At 43.9% G+C, this 21,945-nt stretch overlaps 1 protein-coding gene across 4 annotated transcripts in view; it reads right to left on the reverse strand.

Moving 5' to 3' along the window:
* The window catches only part of EFCAB6 (EF-hand calcium binding domain 6), a 304,195-nt gene that overhangs the window by 232,301 nt on the left and 49,949 nt on the right, over positions 1–21,945 (reverse strand). For all 4 annotated transcript variants that reach the window (XM_031934644.1, XM_031934643.1, XM_031934646.1 and 1 more), the window contains one exon: positions 11,954–12,020. In XM_031934644.1, the coding sequence (XP_031790504.1) occupies positions 11,954–12,004 (51 nt within the window). In that variant the 5' untranslated portion in view covers positions 12,005–12,020. The remainder of the gene's footprint in view (positions 1–11,953; positions 12,021–21,945) is intronic.

Consider the following 21,945-nt stretch of genomic DNA (forward strand, 5'->3'; position numbering starts at 1 on the left):
TCTCCCCAACCCCAGTCCCTCCTTCACCCCTCACCCTCCACAGCACCATTGCCCAGACTAAGATAACAGAAGCCTAGAGATGGAAGAAGGTCTTGAATAGGCAGGAGTCCAGAGCCAAGACCAGGGCCTGGATCAGTGAATAACTGTTAAGTGGATGGATGGATGGATGGATGGATGGATGGGTGGGTGGGTGGATGAATGGATGGATGACGAATGGATGGGACAGATGGGTGAAAGGATGGGTGGGTGGATGATGGATAGATAGGTAAGTGGATGAATGGATGAAGGGATAAATGATGAATGAATGAATGGAAGGGTTATGGATGGATGGATGAATGGACACATGATGAATGAATAGATGGATGGGTTATGGACAGATGGATGGGTGGGTGGATGATGGACAGATGGGTAGATGGATGAATGAATGGATGATGAATGAATGGATGGAAGGGCTATGGACAGTTGGATGGGTGGATGGATGGGTAGATGGACGACGACAGATGGATGGGTAGATGGATGAGTGGGTGGGTAGGTGGGGAGACTGCAAGCCAAGACAATCCTTGTAGAGACAGGACAGGAACCTGCAAAAAGGGTAGACAGGCATCTCATTTTCCAGTGGATTCAGTGATCTGCTCTGCACCTACCTGGGAAGAGGAACTGAGACTCAGACAGAGACAGCAGAGCAGGGCAGAAGCAGCAGATGAAAGCAGCCTGAACACCTGTTGTTGGTATGGATGGGACTTGTGAATTTCCCATAGGTTAAGAGGACACCACCAAAGGTAGAAAGCTTGAGCTGTCCTGTTCCCAAGGGACTGCTCATCAGGGAAGGGGACCCAAGCAACCAAAGGAAGTGAGCTGGACCACCAGGAGTGGGAGCTAAGGTGGTCCAGAGGGGGCTAAGTCAGGGTCGATCTTCCTCAACAGGAAACCATGAAGTTCAGAGGCCCCCAAAGCACTGTCCTAATTACTCCCCATGGGCCCTATCAGAGAGCTTCCCAGAGAGGACCCAAGTAAGGGAGAGACAGACATGCTCTCCTTCCCCAGCCCTCATCACAGACCCCATGATCTGGGGAAGACAGGAAGCAGAAAGAGGGAGGGAGGTACAGCCAGTGAGCAGGTCCTATCCACTCCAGGGCCCTCAGGTTGGGAGGACCTGAGAAGGGCATGCTGAACCCACACTTGAGGTTTAAACTGAACTCGCCTGCACTGGACCTGTTTAGACCTAAATGTGACCAGAGAGCCACCAGATCTGCCAAAGACACTCCTATGGGACGAGAGAGGGAGATTCAGCAGTGTCTGTTGGAGAAAACTGAGAGCTAAGAAATCAAACTGCTTCATATTTGTACCCCACTGAGTTCAGATGCTTCCATAAACTGCTAACCATGGATGCTATTATTACTCCAGAGTTCTTTGTTTAAAATTCTTTTTATAGCACTTTGAGCTCCAGGAAGGAAAACTATGAACTCAAATAAATCTGACCACCCAGGCTTTAAAGAAGATGAGAAAAGGCTGAATATTTCCTCTCTGAAGCCCAGAATTCCCACTCCGCCTGGAAAACAATCCCTCTGGAGGCCTGGCGCGATGTGGCCCTTCCCGGAGGCAGGCCAGGCTTCTTCAGGCCAGAGTATAACCTGCAGACGAACTTAAGCCTTCTACAATTTCATTCTTATTGGCTTCCGTGTAGCTGTTTTCTGTGCAGCTCCTCAGTCGGAGCCACTTTTTCTCGCCTGGCTTCTAAGAGAATGGGTCAGGAACCGCATCCCACCCGCCTGCCTGTAGACTGAGCCCCAAGGGGAGGGGGCTTCGGGCACCCCCCTGTCTTGGCTCGGCAGCAAGCGGAAGAGTTCAGTACCCACGGCTGTCAGTCTGGCACCTTTCTGTCTCCACCACTAAATTCATTTTAAATTTAAGAAGTACAGATTTGAAATGAAACCATGAAAAAGGATTTCTCTTACAATAAACACATCAATGCTCATTTTCCTTATTATTCTACTTTTGGCTATTTTGTATAAAATCTTTAATTAAAGTTTTTCTTTGAAATTGTCATTATCAACCCAGAAGAAAGGAAGGGGAAAAAGAACAACACAGCTGTGCAGATATGAAGCACTATTCAGGACTAAATGAACTGGAACGAAATAAGTAGCTTGACTGTTATGTTCTTAGTTTTGGCTCTGTATTCTCAATAGCACAGTCTAACTTGTCACTTTATATCGATTCCATCTGTTTACACTCTGCAGAGTATTGGCTTCCTACCGTGAACATTTCCTATTTACCAGCTGGTAGAGATGCGCCAAACCAGATAGGAAAAAATTAGACTACATTCAGAACCTCATAAACACAAACTTCCAATCCAGGGATGAGCGGGAAGGGGGGGCCGGGCATCGCTCACCTTTCACAAAAGCCTCGCCTCCCTACCTCTGGTCTGATGCTCTCACTGCTCTGGCAGTTGCCCTCACAGGCTAAGGATTATGAATTTCTTCACTGAACGTATGCATACCCTGCCTTTACCAAAAATTGAACAAGCTTATCTAAAAAGATACCCAAATAAGACCCACAAAAATGAAGAAAAGAAAGCTGACCCCGAAAAAATGAGCTAAAGAAACCTAAAAGTCATAGTTGACACAATGAAGCAAAACTCTGGTTTGGGGTCTCCTTGCAGCCAAGGTGAAGAGGGAAACTTGTGCTTATATAAAGTCGACAGGCCACGTGAACCTTTCCCCACATTCGATTTTTCATTTTTAAAATGCTTACCTGTAATGTATAGCTTACAGACTTCTATTAAGAAACTCTAGCTACGCATTGAACTTACGACACAGCTATAAAAGGTGCCCCATCTATATACTGAGGGACTTCTGAGGGTGTCAGGCTGGGTGTGGTGGCTCATGCCTATAGCCCCAGCATTGTGGGAGGCTGAGGCAGGAGGATTGCTTGAGGCTAGGAGTTCAAGACTAGCCTGGGTAATTTAGTAACATCCCATCTCTATAAAAAATTTAAATTTTAAATTTAAAAAAGCATTGCTGATCTATAAGAAATGTTTCCTTTCTTTCATTTCTTTCTTACCCAGCCCACACTCATAGGATGGGTGTTCCACCTCAACTGCCACAGGCCAAGAATCTTGGGGCCCCATAAGAGCCCCAGCCGGCCTCAGCTCACTCTTAGGACAGAGCTGCACACCAGCAGGGGCAAGCCTGGAAGATCAGGAGCCACCAGCCTGACCCAGCATCCTGCTGCTTGTCTGGACTTCATGGGAGAGGAGGCTGCTTTGAGAAAGACAAACCGAAGAAGACTGTTTGGGTACAACGCTGGGTACTGCCACGTGGCTATAGCACTTTGCCAAGAGCCCAGCCAGCCACAGACCACCTCACCTAAGAACTAGATCAGAATCACATTTTAGAGTAGAAAAAGACCTTGTCTGTCATCTCCCTCAGCATTTCCCAAAATGGCGTTCCTCCAAGTGCAAGTTCTGGATCTAGAGCTAAACAAATAAATGCATAGAAAGGCTGACTGCAGCAACATTCAATAGATTTCTATACAGCGGCCTCCTCTGAGCCTTCACTGTGCTAACGTACACTGTGAATCCTCAAGGACTAGGGGAACAGCACTGGAGAAGCTGGGGCCAGCTCTAAGGGACCAAGTCAGCAGGACCTAGTGGTTAACTGTACGTAGAGGGTGAGGGAAAGGAAAGTCCAAGTGGCGGCCAGTTTCTGCCTTGGTGACTCGAGTAGATGAGATCCAGAATGTGGAATATGTTGCAGGTTTGGGAAGGAAGACTGTTAGTTAACTCAGTGCACACTCAGCTGGGAGTGCCTGCGTCCTCCCCGTTCACCCCCCTAGAAATCTTTCCTCCTGGCAAATTGATCCAGTTGTTGGGAGAACACCCACCCTGTGCCCTCCTGCCTGCCTTCTTCTGTTCATTCATGAATTCCTAACTTAATGAGCCCCTGGTATGTATACACCCTTCCTCTAAGGTCTAGTTCAAACCAATCACCCTCCTTGGGTACCTCCCCAGTAGCCAGTACGGGTGACTTCCTCTTACAAAGTCTTGGAGAGTTTACTGTCCATGTCTTTCAGCTGTCAGTATGAGCAATTTATATTGCTTTATTCCCTAATTCCTCTTGATCTAGGTGCTATACCACCCAATAAACACATTTTTAAACCATCATAATGTGTTGCATATGCTTGTGTTCCCAAGGTGATTTTAAGTTTCCAGAGGACAAGAATCAGGCTTTAGTCTTCTCTGTATCCCCAATAACCATATGGTGTCCCCATAACACCAGTAGGTGCTCAACAAATGCAGATGATGGTAAGAGGGTGACCAATGACTTCCAAGCCTGATAACAGGTACCCCGACTTCAGTTGCATTCCCAGCAAATGTATCCACGACGCTGCTGACAGCACTCTCCTAAATACATCAAAACCCCCTTATCAGGAACCTTCAATCATCCTCCTCCTGACCCATGCCTAAGGGTTAAAACCTGGCCTTCACATGCGTCTTTTCCTCCAGTCTACCTTTTGAAACTCGTCTGTCCCAACTTGCCTTGAGAAACATAACTCTACAGAATAGCCGCAGGGCTTGTCTCCTTGTGGTGCTCTGGCCACATCCACACTTCCCTCTCCCCATGTCCTTTTCCTTTGCCAGGTTGCAATTCTGAAAACTACCTCACATCTCTTCCCCCACCCCATCCTCAACGAGCATTGCAAGTCTATCTATGGTCCAAACCCAAGCTCCAATATCACCTTCCTCACCCAATTGTTCCTGGCTATTCCAAGGAATATGAACTTTTCTACAAAACTTTCTTTATTCATACAATAATTATTTACTGAGAGCATATTAGGTGCCAGGAACTGTTCAAGGCACCAAAGTTACAGCAGTGGACAGGAGAGAAAAGGTGCCTGCTCCCATAGAACACAGATCCCAGTCATAAACAAGTAAACAAACATTTCAGAATGTTCTACGTGTTACGGAAAATGTAGTTTTAGATAGGGTAGTCAAAAACATCTCACTGGAGAGCTGTCTAGTGCAGAGCTCTGAAAGCTGGGGCGTTTAACTGAAGTTTACTCAATGCACAAGCAAAAGACATGGGCATGTTCACCAGAGAAGGCTCTGGCTTATGTTTTGAACGGATAACTCTGGCTGTCATGTGGAATGCAGATTGTAAGGGGCAAGAGAGGCAATGGGAAACCCAGATAAGGGGTCACTGACAAAGCACAGGCCAGCGACGATGGTGGTTTAGGCTATAATGATGGCAGTGGGGATGGATCAGAAGTGTCCAGGTTTGGGATCTAGTTCAGGAGACAGCAGACAGAACTTGCTGATGGCCTGGATATGGGAGTGGCACTGGTAAGGGAGAGGTGATCAAGACCGGTCCTTGGTTTCTGCTTGAATGAATGACAAGTGGTAGAACCATTTACTGACCTGGGAGGAAGGCTTCTCCGGGTGGGGCAGGAGGACAGTCAAGAGTTACGTTTTTGTCTGCGGACACTGGTGAGTCTGGGGCCTCACAAGGAGATGTAAATGTGGGCACCCTCAGCATATAGCCCTCTTATCCTTCCCTGAGTAGCTTTCAATCCTAGAGCAGTGGTCCCTAACCTTCTTGGCTCTCTTCCACAAAACCTCTAGTTTTGTGGAAGATAACTTTTCCATGGACCAGGGGAGAGGGGGTATGGTTTCAGGATGAAACTGTTCCACCTCCGATCATCAGACACTAGTTAGATGATTCTCATAAGGAGCGTGCAACGTAGATCCTTGCATGCACAGTTCACAACAGGGTTCGCGCTCCTGTGAGAATCTAACGCCGCTGCTGATCTGACAGGAGGCGGAGCTCAGGCGGTGATGGTCATTTGCCCACCACTCACCTCCTGCTGTGCAGTCTGGTTCCCGACACGCCACCAACCAGTACAGGTCTACAGCCTGGGGGATGGGGACTGCTGCCCTAGATGATTGCAAGCCATCTTTTAACTTTCCACGTAAGAACTCGTATGCTTGATGTCCTCTAAATACAAACTCCTAATTTTGTTGAGTAACTTCTATGGGCCCAGCACTATGGTGAGTTCATTTCATATTTATTCTCACACAGAATCCCAACAACACCGGGAAAACCTTGCAATCTTGTTCACCCAGTTCACAGATGGGGAAAGTCTCGAAAGAGGCAAGACTAGCTTGCTGAGGATCACTCAGAGAGTCTCTGTTGCTGTTCAAATGCACGCTTGGGTTTGCTAAGGCCAGAGCTCCAGACTGTACCCCCACACCATGCTGCTTTAAACATTTACCCCTACAAGCTTGTGTTTCCACTATTAATTTGTAACACAGAGAAAGACCAAAAAAAAAAACCTTAGTCTGAAATAATTGCAAATTCTGATATTGTAGAATCTTTGCTGTAGTTTCTTCATGAAGGCTTTCGTAAATTAATGACAGAACAACCAAAAATAGGTTCTGGGGCAGAAGTATTCTCAATATAATTTTTAAATAAAATGCCAACGGATTATTTGGTGGTGTGAGATTCTCTAGATCAAAATATAAGTGCTACTCTTCATTTAGATGCACGTAGACACAAGAATAAAAGCTGTGACATTATTAATCACTATATTCAGTTATGATTGATAGGCTTTTCTGCGGGGAGGAAAAAGTGCCTCAGATACAATCTGTCCCAACAGCTCTACGATATGCTAATATTTTCTTCAGATGAAAGAGGAGATGTGTTCAAATACCTGCTACAATAGGCAATTAATACCAAGTGCACCAAAGTAGAGCTGATGAAAGTAGGATTAGGGGAATATTAGGAATTAACCAAGAGCTTGCATGTTTTAGTAAATGGCCTCATTTTGAGCTTGACACAGCCTTTCTGTCAGGCAAACAGACTGCATTCTAGTCTATTCATTCATACTAATGTAGTGTTATAAAATTAAGGTGTGTTTATGAAATGGTGGCGATTCTAACAACTGATTCTTTATCCCTTGAATATCCAATTTTTAAGTGTCTTTTTAAAGAAAATTCACCTCTTTAAGAGAATGAATCTCCCCACCACTTTTATCTCTTCTTCACGAGGATATTACAGAGCAAGCCAGCAGCTCAGCAATTATAATTATTTACTAATTGCTTCTGAAATGACTATCTCCACACACCTCCAAGGCACCAGGGTAATCCCATAAAAACCTGTGTCAAATCACTCGGTGTCCAACAGACACGCTTGTCACAGCCGACTGGGTAGACCAGATGTTCTGGCATCATGGTGCCTGAACCTTCAAGCATTTTTTTCTTTTGAGAGCTCCCTGACTCGGGTAGTGACATGGTACAAGAGGAAACAGCCTGGGGCTTTGGATTCTTTCTTTTTCCTTATACTTCTTTAACTGAATATATATTCTTTAATTCTAGTCTTCAGTGAAGAACACATTTTTTTTTGAGCGGGAGAGTCACGACCTTCTGAACATACACTGTATTCCCACACAGGTCAGAATAGCTTCCTGTTTCTCAGTACTTCCCTCAACAGGGCTTACAATGAGCCCTCACCCCACCTTAGATGGTAAGATGGGATTTTCTTCCTGTCTTAGCCACTCCTATCTTCACCTGTTGTCGGGAGTTGACAAACGATAGATGGACTAAAAAACCTGACACTTGGTCAGCCTGGCAACACACTGCATCTTTGTGCAAGTTCCTTCTCTCCTGGCAGTCCTCACCTGAAGAATGTGAGGAAGCTGTCTGAGGTCTCGGGCGCTGCCACCGCTACAGGATGGAACTGGGACCCCGCAGGCAGAGAGGGTGCATGAAAGACTGATGAGGTGGAAGGAGTGTGAAAGGCAGGACACCAGCAAGAAAAGGGAAGAAAATGCCCAAATGCCTTTCTGCTCTGTGGACAGAAAGGCACCTCTGTGGTTAGGACACAAGGCTCCACTGACTTCTGCGGTGATGATGAACAGAAAGACTTCTCTCTGTGGTGGACTGGGTCTAACTACAGGCATAACAAGTTGCCATATTTGCTGAATGCAAAGTAAGCATCAACATACGCCTGCTTAACCTCTGTTCTCAGCTTCCCTCCATATCAGTATGGGATAACAACGGTACCTGCCTCATGGGGTTCACCTGGGAATGAAATGACTTAATACGATAAAGCACTTAGAAAAGCTTCTAGTAAGTGCTCAGTGCTAGCTATTATTACTAGAGTTGGCAAAATCTGAAAAATTACATTAGTGTCCATAAGATTAAGGCCCCACCTGCCAAGAGGGGTCCCTTCTGTAGGTAGCTATAGCAGATGCATCGGTTGCCTTCCCAAATCCATTCACCTCTAGTCACTTCTCTCCTTTACTTTTTTTTTTTTTTTTTTTCTGAGATGGAGTCTTGCTCTGTCACCCAGGCTGGAGTACAGTGGCACGATCTCAGCTCACTGCAACCTCTGCCTTCTGGATTCAAGTGATCCTCCTGCCTCAGCCTCCCAAGTAGCTGGGACTACTGGCGTGCACCACCATGCCTAGTTAATTTTTGTATTTTTAGTAGAGACAAGGTTTCACCGTGTTGACCAGGCTGGCCTTGAACTCCTGACCTCAGGTGATCTGCCCACTTCGGCCTCCCAAAGTGCTGAGATTACAGGCGTGTGCCACCGTGCCTGGCTGCCCACTTCTCCTTTCTAACAAAACCCTCTATTTTCCATTTTGTTCAGACATCTGCCCTCCTTGGGTGGCCATGTGCTTCATAGGAGGGAACCCAGTGGCCACACCAGGTGGTGATCAAGGTTGCTCCTGGCTGCTGGCAGGAACCAATTCCCTTGCCCATGATTGCTTTAGGTGTGGGGCATAATTCCAGACTGTGGGACACAGTGAGGGACTTTCTCTTATTTTTAGAGTCATATTGGGAAAAAAGGCCCATTGAAAAAAAACTGACATCAAAATATCTGCCTGAAGTGGTGACCAGAAAAAGAGGCAGGTGGGTTAGTCAACCCTAGCCTCCACGCCCTCCTGACTTCCTGGGTGACATAAGAAGCTCCTTATTTTCTAAGATAGTTAAGTTGGAGCCTTCGGTTTCTCATAAGGGAAAAAACCAAACATCTCTGTGGCCAAGGGGTTGCCACCTGGTGGCAGATAAAGATGGCCACAGCAAGGGTTTTAGTGGTGTTTGGCAAGGAGAACAAGCTTCACCCATCAGTGGGGGAAGGGACTCACATTTACTGAATATCTGCTGTATGCAGGGGCTTTGCTTACATTCATTCTTGTCAGTATCCTGAAAGGTAGGTTTTGTTGTCTCCACTTTAGAGATGAGGAAACTCAGAACAAATGAGAAACCATCCAAGGCACCCCACCACCACCACCAGCAGCGGCAGTGTTTCAGCCCAGGAGTACCTGATTCTCCACAAATCCCTCTGGCTCCTAGGAGACTCTGAAGACAAAGAAGCTGAAGACCAGAGGACTCGAGAGCCAGTCCAGGAGATGCTCAGGCAAGGACACAGCAGGGGCCACATGAATGCAGAGGATCATAGTTGTGGCCAAAATGAAAAGCAAGGGCCAGGAGAGTGACAGCAAGTGAGGAATGCACCAGGACTTAGCGTGGTTGTTGAGTGGAACCTGAGTGCAGATTAAACCAGAGCCAGGACCAAGTGGATCCTGAAGAGGACACGCTGAGAACCACCCTGGGCTTACGGAGCCTCCTCCACCAAACAGAGAGCGCCTCTTCCCATGAAGCCATGGGGCACAGTCACCAAAGACGGAGAGATGAGACCCAGAGATCATCCAATCTGGCCTTCTCCCTTGGCTTAGAGAGACAATGACGTTCAGAGAGCCAAAGCGTTCAACTGGATAATGAGCGTGAATGTGAGCATCTGTTGGAGGGTCTGAGGGCCTGTGAAGAAGAGAGATGCTCACAAACCAGCCATCAGACCAAGCTCACTGCAGAAGAAAACAATTAGGTTTTGTTTTCCCACTGCTGATTATTTGCTGTTGTAGGAAGGTTTGGGGTTCCCACTGCTAATTATTTGCTGTTGTAGGAAGGCCAGTCCACACATGGATCAGCAGAGCCTGGCTCCAAAAATTCGAGACATCTGCATGCATTCTTGGCTCCAGTAAGCCACTGGACTCATATTTAAAATAAAATAATTAGCATTCTTTCATTCCCAAACTGTAACCATCACCCAGCAATGACATGTGTATGAAGAGAGGCTTACTTAGATAATTCCTAAGTCTTCCTCTCAGTCTCCAACATTAATGTGTGACCTTTAGAAGGGTTAGAGTCTTTATTAGAAGCATGCTACTGCACACAGCACACAGTTGAGGAGTGTACTGATTTGTTCTCTTTATTTGGAGGTGGAGGGGCTGGAAAGGAATGAGATTCATTTGTGTTCCTACCTGTACTTCAAAGGAAGCTGTAGGGATAAGCATAATAGTAGCAGCTGGCATTTATTAAGTGTTCCAGGTGCTTTATTCTGGATCTTTTTAAGCCACACAGTAGCACGTCAAGGTGGTGGCTATTATCCCCACTGACAGGTGAAGAAACCCAGCGATGAGGGCTTGCCTGAGACCACGTGGCTGGTAAATGGCAGAGCCCCAGGATGGAAACTCAGGTCTGCCCGGGTCCTGGGGTCAGTCTCCTCCAACCTCCCCTGCCTGCTCAGGACTGGGGTCGTAGGTAGAATTTGGGTTATAGTCCGTGCTGGCTGGAACACGCGGCAGAAAAATCCTCCAGTACTCTGGTACTAAGCGTTACCTTTTCCCTTCACCTGTTTGTTCTCATGGGCAATTGCATGAAAACCACCTGGGTTTCCACTCTCAGCAGGGTGTTCCATGGGGAGGACGATGGGATAAAAAAATTAACTGAAAGGATGGACAGCGATGGAGTTCCATTTGAGATTTGCTCACCACAGCCTTATTTTGAGCCATTTACAACCCTGGCCTTTGTCTGCATCTCCATACTCAAGGTCATGTTGCATTATTGATCCTTTAACAATGTTTCTGCTGCGTAATAATTGTCATAAACAGTGGACTTTTTCAGAAGCATGTCATAATGAACACAGTTTAAAGAGCAAAAAGACATATACCCCTAAGTAATATCAATTGCATGACAAATTTCTTGCAGAATAACAAATGGGTCACAGCAAAAGCAGCAGACAATTATACCTGGGTTCCCACTAATATCAACTATAGTGAAATAGGTTTTTAGAAACACATAATGCTAAGAAACTATCATATTGAGATGAATTTTCTGGTGTTAATGGTATCAGACAGGGAAATTGAGACAAACATTTTGTGCATCTCTGGCTATTTTTGAGTATGAAATATATGAGTCTCAGAAGACAGCAAAAAAGAAAGAAAATTTGTCACATTTCAAACCAACATATTGAATCAAATAAATTAAACCATGATTCTCAAACTGCTCATGCAACTGACAGGCCCAAATGCATTTTAAAAAGGAGTCTGATTCCAGCCCCTGAATGACATTATCATCTCCTCCCCTCCTTAGCTGCGTGCTGTGAGATCTAACCACAATCAGCAAATAGGAATGATGCTATATGCTCTTTTTCTAAACACATCGTAGCTTTCATGGCTAAATTACTCAATACTTAAGTATATATCACTTTGAGTTTGACTGGTTATTTTTACTATGCAGCTCTTGATTGGCACTGACTGCTGCAAAGCAGCCGTTTTCCCTTTCTAAAGAAAAACCTGCTCAGTCTTAGACAAAGACAGAAAAGGCAGCCCTACTAATAATGATCTAAAGTTAATACAAAAGCAATTAATATTCCAGGACTTCTGCGGGTGTCACTCATCAAAAGAGATGCCATCCAAGACAGCCAAAGTAGTCGGAACGCAAGCTTTCGCCCTGGCTTGTTATCAGAAGATCTATTTAGTCGGACAGTGTTGACATGAGAACTCGGATGACGAGGTGTGGCTCATTTTCTACCATCTACCTCTGCTAACAATTACTGCTGATGATGGGTGGGGTGGGGGGAAATCGTGTCTTTAAAATCTCTATTACCTTTTCTCCCACTTGGATTTCAAGTTCTCTTAATGTGCGGCAGCAATTCATTTCATTCCCACCTTCCCTTAGAAACAAAAAAATAACTTTATTAAAACATTTTAACCAAATAAGTGTTTACATAGGATATGCAGAGATCAAAATTACAAGGATTTCCAAATAATCCATTTTAAAATGCAAGGTATTTCTTACAAGCTACTGTCTGCCAGGATCATGAACTTGGGCAAATTACTTTGTTTCCCCCGGCCTGTTTTCTTATCGGTAAAATGAAATACAGTAGCATTTACTCCTCCTAAGGTAATGTGCAAATTAAATAATTACAGCTGACACTTAATGAGCACTTACTGTGTCCCAAGCCTTAACAAGCCTCATCCCATTTAAGCCTCTCAACAGCTCTATGGATTTGGGACCATTATCATCCCCGCTTTACCGAGGAGACTGACGGGGATCTTACTAGATGAGGAAAATGAAGGTCACATGTGAGGAAGTGGAGGCGCCAGCATCAGACCCAGGTGTTCTGGGTTCACATCCAGCTCCTAACCTCTCTGCTGCGGCTGCAGCACTTTGATCTGACCACTGTGGGGCTCTAGGTCCCCTCAATGGCTCACTTTCAGCTGCTCAGTGAAGGTTCAACGTGTCTGTACCATCCCTGGATTCCATCTGCTTGTCCCTATTCACTGCTTTTTATTTTGCATTATCTGTGTATCTACAAACCACTGCAGAGCCCCTCCTTGGGACAAACTGGTAGGGTGAGGGTGGGAAGAGAACACGAGGAGGCAGAGCTGGTGCCCCCCACTTTACAATGTCTATCCATGCCTCCTACCTGCCAGGTCTGGGGCCGTGGTGCTAAGCAAGACACCGCCTGTACTGGTGACAGTGATGGATGGGAAATAAGCAAACAAGTAATGTGAGCTGAAATAATAACAGGTGCCATGAAGACAATAAAGATGGGCAGGGAGATAAATTGGAGATGGGGGAAGATGGGATGACTCTTTGGATGGAGTGGGTAGCAGGTCTCTCTGGCCAAGTGTCTTTTGGATAGAGGCCCACAAGGTGAAGGGCCATGAAGCCTTCCAGGCAAAGCAAAGGCAGCTGGCATGAAGCCCTTGGCTGGCAGGAGCTCAGCAGATCCCAGGGTCAGCAGGAAGGAGGCCAAGGAGACCAGAGCTGGATGGGCAATGAGAAGGTGTGCAGGCTATGTTCAGATGGAGGCAGATGCCAGGCCCGTGAGTCTGTGGGCCATGATAAGGAGTCTAGACTTCAAAGGGTAAGGGGAAGACACTGGAGTGCTTAGCAGAGATTAAATTCCTTACATAGGAGGAAACTGAGTCTCAGAGGGGTTCTGTTCCCAAGTTAAAGATAGGACCTGATCAGGAATTCAAATCTATAATGCTATGTTAAATGTAATCTTTTAAATCCTCTTCAATAATATATTCAATAGATACAAAACACTATTTGTAAAATATTTAGGAATTAAAGAATAAGCCGGGCATGGTGACTTACGCCTGTAATCCCAGCATTTTGGGAGACTGAGACGGGCGGATCACCTGAGGTCGGGAGTTGGAGACCAGCCTGACCAACATGGAGCAACCCCATCTCTACTGAAAATACAGAATTAGCCGGGCGTGGTGGGGCATGCCTGTAATCCCAACTACTCAGGAGGCTGAGGCAGGAGCATCACTGGAACCCGGGAGGCAGAGGTTGCAGTGAGCCAAGATCACACCATTGCACTCCAGCCTGGGTGACAACAGTGAAACTCCATCTCAAACAAACAAACAAAAAAAAGGAATTAAAGAATAAAAATTGAACAAATGCTTGTTTATTCCACCCCAGCCCCCATCCAACTGAAGCAATGCAACACTACCAGTGCCTTGGAACTCCAGGAAGCCCTCCCTTCCCAATCACATCCTCCTGCCTACTTCTAGCCAAGTTGGTCAAGGCTTTGTCAGGTCCGCACTGCAGTCCAGCCTCTCCCTCTAACCAATCCTGCTTCAGCCTGCTTCCCTTTACAGGTGTTTTTCCCTCGTCTACATCTTGCTCCCCAAACTCCATCTCAGTGTCTGCTTCAGAAGAACCCAGCCTATGACCATTTATTGTCAGGTACTAACTTAGTGATACCAGCTTTCTTTAGATTAATATTGAATGGTATGTCTTTTTAAATCTTTTCACTTTTAACCTTTCTTTAGGTTTGGGTTTAGGTTTTTCTCTTAGTGGATTTTACTATTTGTTATCTAGACAGACAATCCTTGTCTTGTAAGTGGACTACATGATAATTGAATGTGTAAGTCTTAAAATTTATTTTGCCAGAAATTAATGTAGTTACTTTCTTTTATTTTTTCTATTGCATAATTATTTCTATCCTTTTTCTTTTAGTCTTTTTAATCCTTTCTATTTTCAAAAAGTCAATAACTGGAATTTTTATCCAGTCTGATAATCTCTGTCTTTTAACTGAAATGTTTGATCCTTTGCATTTAATGTAGTTATGTTATATACAGATGGGGATAGGTCTATAAATTTGTGTTCTCTGTTTCTAGTATCTGTTGTAGATTTTGTCCCCTTTCTCACCTTCTTTTGGATTGAGTATTTTAAAATCATTTCATTTTTACTTCCAAATGTTGGGAGTTAAATACTTTGTTTCTATTCTTTAGCAGTTACCCTAAAAATCACAATGTGCATATATAACATTTCAACGTACAAAATTAATCAATATATTTATCCTCCTGCTGGCTATCAAATAGATCTTAGAAAACTTTAACTCAATTTATCCACACTCAGCTGATCGTTGTCTAATGTTTTAACTCTGAACTTTTTATTTAACACGCACAGACATTTTTGTAACCACCTTATAGAGCCAAAAATCATTTCTATTTACCCATATTTTGCCACTGTCTTTGCTTTTCACTCCTAAATTCTCAGACCTTTCGTCTAGGATTACTTTCCTTCTGCTTCTAGCAGAATCAAGATCTTTCAGTCAAGATCTGCAGGAGATTAAATGTCTCAGTTTTTGTCTGAAAAATGTCTTTAACCCTCAGTCTTTATTTTTTTTTAATGTTTTCTCACTGACTTTTATGTCTATAATATTCAAAAATTCAAAATAAGCTGTCCAAATCGAACTGACCTTTAGAGGCATGCAAATTCAAAATGTTTTACAACAGGTTTTTTTAAAAATATAGGTTCTGGCTGGGCACAGTGGCTCATGCCTATAATCCTAGCACTTTGGGAGGCTGAGGATGGCGGATCACCTGAGGTCAGGAGTTCAACACCAGCCTGACCAGCATGGTGAAACCCTGTCTCTACTAAAAATACAAAAATTAGCCAGGCGTGGTGGCACACACCTGGCCAAAAGCCTTTCTTATTTCTTTCTTCTCTTCCACAGGCTAGAGTCAGCTAGACCTGACTAAAGTCAGCTTCACATCTACTCTGTGAACCCATGCTCTGCTGATGCTGTTTCCTTTATCCATCTGAATCTCTGATACCTGGACTGCCAAAGGAATCTTGCATTACACAGTATTGGTGAATAAATTCAGCTTCACGGCTGGGCGCAGTGGCTCAAATCTGTAATCCCAGCACTTTGGGAGGCCGAGATGGGTGGATCACAAGGTCAGGAGATCGAGACCATCCTGGCTAACACAGTGAAACCCCGTCTCTACTAAAAAAAAATACAAAAAACTAGCCGGGTGAGGTGGCGGGCACCTGTAGTCCCAGCTACTCGGGAGGCTGAGGCAGGAGAATGGCGTAAACCCAGGAGGTGCAGCTTGCAGTGAGCTGAGATCCGGCCACTGCACTCCAGCCTGGGCGACAGAGCAAGACTCCATCCTAACAACAACAAAATTCAGCTTCAACAGAATTCTCAGGTTCTTTAGGAGGTTTCTCTTCAGAACTCTCAGTAAGTCTTCTTGTGTGGTGCTCAGAAAGCTTTGAAACACTTCTGCTAAGATTTATAATGACTGTTTTATACACGAACGATTGTAGTTATTCCTCATGGAAGCAACATCGTACCAAGCGCCACATGGATTATCTAATACGCAAGGGCCATCTCCATCCATATGTAGAAATGTCCTACACGTCCATCTGAAGCAAATCTCAAAAGGTTCAGCCTGATCATTTTAAGCAAAATCATTCATTGGGTGTTTCTGAAGAAATGATGATGATGTTTCTACCGTTATTATAGATGATTCAAGGTCCTCTATACTCGATACAACAGTTCCACATTTTGCCCTTACCACCTCTCATACACTCAGAGACAGAGACTTTTAAAATATCATTCCAGGTCATACCTTTTTAATCTTCATGCTGCTTCCAACTTAACCAACTACTATCGGATATTCAGGAACTTCCTCGATATGGTGATTTTGATACATGACAAGTTCTGGTAAGGCCAGGACAGAAGAAATGGCACACTCTGTCTGTGTTATGTTCACTATATGTTACCAGTGGCATTGAGTTTTGGCTGGTATAAAATGTGATATCCCGGCCAGGCACGGTGGCTCATGCCTGTAATCTCAGCACTTCTGGGGCTGAGGCAGGTGGATCACCTGAGGTCAGGAGTTCCAGACCAGCCTGGCCAATATGGTGAAACCCCATCTCTACTGAAAATACCAAAATTAGCTGGGTGTGGTGGTGGGCACCTGTAATCCCAACTACTTGGGAGGCTGAGACAGGAGAATCACTTGAACCCTGGAGGCAGAGGTTGCAGTGAGTCGAGACTGCACCCTTGCACTCCAGCCTGGGCAACAAGAGCAAAACTCCATCTCAAAAAAAAAAAAGGTGATATCCCCAAACATATTTCCAGAAGGGAATTGCTATGACCAGAATATGAAATCCCACCATCACAAATTCAGGGAATTTGAGCTGCACCTCCATCTATGTCCCAAAATCCAGCCCCAGTGTAATGACCTGATAATGCAATCACTACCTCTTATTTTTATGAAAGTTGATGTGAAGAAATTATACGAGCTCTGGTTGAAACAGTTCTTATTTGAACACAGTAGGCAGAGGTGCCAGATGTTTTTACTTTTACCAAGCACTCTGGTATCACTACATGAGGGTCCCACGGGCTACCACAGAAAAAACTTACTCTTATTCTTAGAAATACAGTATAGAGGCTGGGTGCGGTGGCTCACACCTATAATCCCAGCACTTTGGGAGGCCGAGGAGTGCAGATCACCTGAGGTCGGGAGTTTGAGACCAGCCTGGCCAACATGGCAAAACTGCATCTCTACTAAAAGTACAAAAAGTAGCCGGGCATGGTGGAACACACCTGTAATCACAGCTACTTGGGAGGTTGAGACAGGAGAACCGCTTGAATCCAGGAGGCAGAAGTTGCAGTGAGCCGAGATCGCACCACTGCACTCCAGCCTGGGTGACAGCAAGACTCTGTCTCAAAAAAAAAAAAAAAAAAAGAAAGAAAGAAAGAAAAGAAATATAGTATATAGTATAGAGTTCTGGGATGACAAATATTTTATGTCAGAACACTGAAAAGATTATTTCATTATCTTATAGCCTTCACTGTCACTGTTGAGAAGTTGGTGTCAGTCTAATTGTCACTCCTCTGAAGTCAATTCTGTTTTTCTTCTCACTGCCTATAACATTTTCTCTTTGGTTTTGATGTCTGCAGTTTCACTGTGATAATGTCTAGATAGGCATTTCTTTTTATTTATCTGGCTTGAGATTCTCAGCCATTATCTTTTCAGATATGATCTCTGCCTCGTTCTTTCTCTTATATTGCTATGGGTTGAAGGTGTTCCTCCAAAATTTAGGTGTTGCCACTGTGAGAGGATTAAGAGTTGGTTAGGCCTGAAGGTTCCGCCCTCTTGAATGGAATTAGGTGCCTTTTTTTTTTTTTTTTTTTTTTCTGAGATGGGAGTCTCACTCTGTCGCCCAGGCTGGAGTGCAGTGGCACAATCTCAGCTCACTGCAACCTTCGGCTCCTGGGTTCAAGCGATTCTCCTGCCTCAGCCTCCCAAGCAAGTAGCTAGCATGCACCACCACACCCAGCTAATTTTTGTATTTTAGCAGAGACGGGATTTCACCATGTTGGCCAGGCTGGTCTTCAGCTCCTAACCTCAAGCGATCCACCCACCTTGGCCTCCCAAGCAATTTGAGCTCATTCATAAAAAGGAATGAGGTACTAATTCATGCTGTAACATGGGTGAGCCTTAAAAACATGTGCTAGACACAAAAGATCAGCCTTCTTGATTGCACACAGGTCACAGGAGCCTGGGATTACAGGCGTGAGCCACTGCGCCCAGCCTCAGATGCCCTTATAAAAGGGCTTGCCAGAGGGCGCCAATATTCTCTTGCCCTTCCTCCTTCCACTATGTGAGGATGCAGTAAAGTGGCCCTCACCACACACTGCTGCCTTGATCTTGGACTGCCCAGCTTCAAGAACTATGAGAAATAAATTTCTTTTCTTACAAACTATAGTATCCAGTCTCAGGTATTCTGTTATAGCAGCACAGAACAGACTAAGACAGGTATCCTTTTGGAAATCCAATTAGAAGTATGTTAAGCCTCTTCTTCCTGTCCTCCATGTCTCTTATGCCTGTCCTCCTCATTTTGTATTTTTTGTCTTTCTGTACTGCATTCTAGGTAATTTCTTCAGAGCTCTCTCTCATTCCACAAATGTTCCTTTCAGCTGTGTTTAATCCACTATGTTTACCCATCCACTGTATTTTAGATCTACAATCAGATTTATCAGAAGTTCTACTTTATATTTCTTCAAATATTCACTTTATTGCCTGTTTTGCATTCAAATTTTGAATCTATTCTTTCATTTCTTTAAACACATTAAAACACTAGTTTTAGATTACATATATGATAGTTCCAATATTTCAAGTGTTTGGGGACCTGATTCTGTTGGATATGACATCTATTGGTTTGCAGTCCTCATTCTTTGATAGTTACAATGTTTGGAGTGTTTGGAGATCTGATTCTATTGGGTATTATATCTATTTGTTTGCAGTTCTCATTCTTTGATAGTTCCAATGTTTCGAGTGTTTGGAGATCTGATTCTATTGGATATGACATCTATTGGTTTGCAGTCCTCATTCTTTGATAGTTCCAATGTTTCGAGTGTTTGGAGATCTGATTCTATTCGGTATGATATCTATTGGTTTGCAGTTCTCATTCTTTGACAGTTTCAATGTTTTGAGTGTTTGGAGATCTGATTCTATTGGGTATTATATCTATTTGTTTGCAGTTCTCATTCTTTGATAGTTCCAATGTTTCGAGTGTTTGGAGACCTGATTCTATTGGGTATTACATCTATTGGTTTGCAGTTCTCATTCTTTGTCTCTTCATATGTTTTTTAAGATTTTTTGTGTGTGATCTGATGTTACTTGGCACTTTATCTGTGGAATTTCTTCAAGGGATAGGTTGAAGATGTATTCTTTCACAGAAGGGCACACCCTGCCCAGGACTACTCAAATAAGTTCCTTGCCTGAAACTTTTCAGACAACATGGCATGAACTCAAGCACAGACTCTCATGCAAATCAACTTATAATTACAATTTTCCCCTTATTCACTCAACCAGTGTTGAAACAGGTAGTTTTCCTCATTGTGCCCTTTTGTGATGAAGGTTTGTATTTGTAATCGCTGAGGGTGTAGGGTCCTTACTTTGTAGGCAATGGTCCTTTGTTAAGTCCTTCCACCTTGGGAAGGCCTTCTAGGCTTTGTCTCTTGTCTCCGTCCTCCAAATGGCAAAACTGAATACACAAATTCACCAGGATTTGGCCAATACCCTCAGGGTAGAAGCTGACTTTACAGAGTGCTCCCTTCTCTAGATCCCAAGTTTCACTCTATGTTTGGCCTCTGAAGATTCCTTACTTTCTTGCCAGCTCAGCAATGTATTAAAATGTATGTATATATTTTGCCTTTTATCCAGCATTTTAATTATTTTCAGTAGAAGTGTTGTTCATGGTACATAGCCTACCGTATTGCTAGAAAAATAAGTCTCTGTTCCCTGTAATGTATTGTCTCCAACAATGAAGATAATTCTGCTTCACGAGTAAATCAGAAATCTTTCAAATTTAATTTAAATGTTTAGCCTTTTATGTTTAAGAGAGTAACTCATGATCCCTTTCATCTCAGATTTATTAGACAAGTTTCACAATAAGGAAGAAAAAGCTCTCCTGCTTTCAGTTTTTCCAGTTTTAGTTTTCCCAACAAAGAATATTCATACTAGTTTACTGTCCACCCAAGAACGTTATTCATAAAATTGAGATGGTTTTATGTCAAGAACAAGAATATGCAGCCTATAAGACAAACGGTCATTCTTTTGAAAGAGCCTGGAAATCATCTTAGTCCCCAGTTAGCACCAACTAAAGAGAGCACAGAGAAGTTCCAAAACATGGAGGGGATGATACTGTGTCACTCTTGCTGGAGCTGCTGCACTCATTCCTTTTTTTTGAGACCAACTCTCACTCTGTCACCCAGGCTGGAGTGCAGTGGTGCAATCTGGGCTCACTACAACCTCTGCCTCCTGAGTTCAAGTGATACTCCTGCCTCAGCCTCCCGAGTTGCTGGGATTACAGGCCCACACCACCACACCCGGCTAATTTTTGTATTTTCAGTAGAGATGGGGTTTTGCAATGTTGGCTAGGCTAGTCTCGAACTCCTGACCTCAGGTGATCCACCCACTTCAGCCTCCCAAAGTGCTGGGATTACAGGCATGAGCCACCGCACCTGGCCATCTTTATTTTTTTTAATTGTGATAAACACGCACAAAAAACATAACCATTTTTAAGTGTGTAGTTGAGTAGTGTTAAGTATATTCACATTGTTGTGCAAAAGGTCTCTAGAACATTTTTATCTTGCGAAATCAAAACTCTACACCCATGTACAGAAACTCCCTATCTCCTCCTCCTCACGACACAAATTCTTACACCTAAACTGTATCAGTGATGCATCCATCATAAAAGCCATGATACCAGAATTTTCTAATATTTCAGGATCAAATTTAATTTTTTTATCCCCTTAGGAAGGTCAGTTCTTCATTCTATGATTTTGTCCATCTTTTGTTCATATTAAATATAGTTTTCTCTTATCAATTGATGTTAATTGGCTTTTGTGGGGTTTTTTTCAGTGAACTAGATAGTGTATTTATAATTTCAACTTTTATTTTTTATTCTTTTTTTTTTTTTTTTTTGAGACATAGTCTCACTTTGTCACCCAGGCTGGAGTGCACAATCTCAGCTCACTGCAGCCTCCACCTCCCAGGTTCAGGTGATCCTCCCGCCTTAGCTTCCCGAGTACCTGCAGTATGCCACCATGCTCAGCTAATTTTTAAATTTTTTGTAGAGATGAGATCTCACTATATCATCCAGGCTGGTCTCAAACTCCTGGGCTCAAGTGACCCTCTCACCTCAGCTTCCCAAAGTGCTGGGATTACAGGTGTGAGCCACCACAACCAGCCTCAAGTTTTATTTTAGATTAAGGAGTACATGTGCAGGTTTGTTACATGGGTATATTGCCTGATGCTGAGGTTTGGGGTACAAATAATCCTGTCACCCAGGTAGTGGGCATAGTACCTAATAGTTTTTCAGCCCTTGCCCCCATCCCTTCACCCTCTAGTCATCTGCCATGTCTGCTGTTCCCATCTTTATGTCCACATGTACAATGTGTAGTTCCCCACTTGTAAGTGAGAACATATGGTATTGGTTTTCTGTTCCTACATTAATTTGCTTAGGATAATGGCCTCCAGCTGCAAAGGACATGATTTCATTCTTTTTCATGGCTGCATAATATTCCATGGTGTATATGTACCACATTTTAAAATTTAATCCACCATTGGTAGGCATCTTGGTTGGTTAATTCCATGTCTTTGCTACTGTGACTAGCGCTGTGATGAACATATGAGTGCATGTGTCTTTTGGTAGAATGATTTGCTTTCCTTGGGCTATATACCTAGTAAGGGGATTGCTGGGTCCAATGCTAGTTCCAAGATCTTTGAGAAATCTCCAACTGCTTCTCATAGTGGCTGAACTACACA

This window comes from Piliocolobus tephrosceles, chromosome 19, assembly GCF_002776525.5.
Source record: "Piliocolobus tephrosceles isolate RC106 chromosome 19, ASM277652v3, whole genome shotgun sequence".
Classification (NCBI taxonomy): Eukaryota; Metazoa; Chordata; class Mammalia; order Primates; family Cercopithecidae; genus Piliocolobus; species Piliocolobus tephrosceles.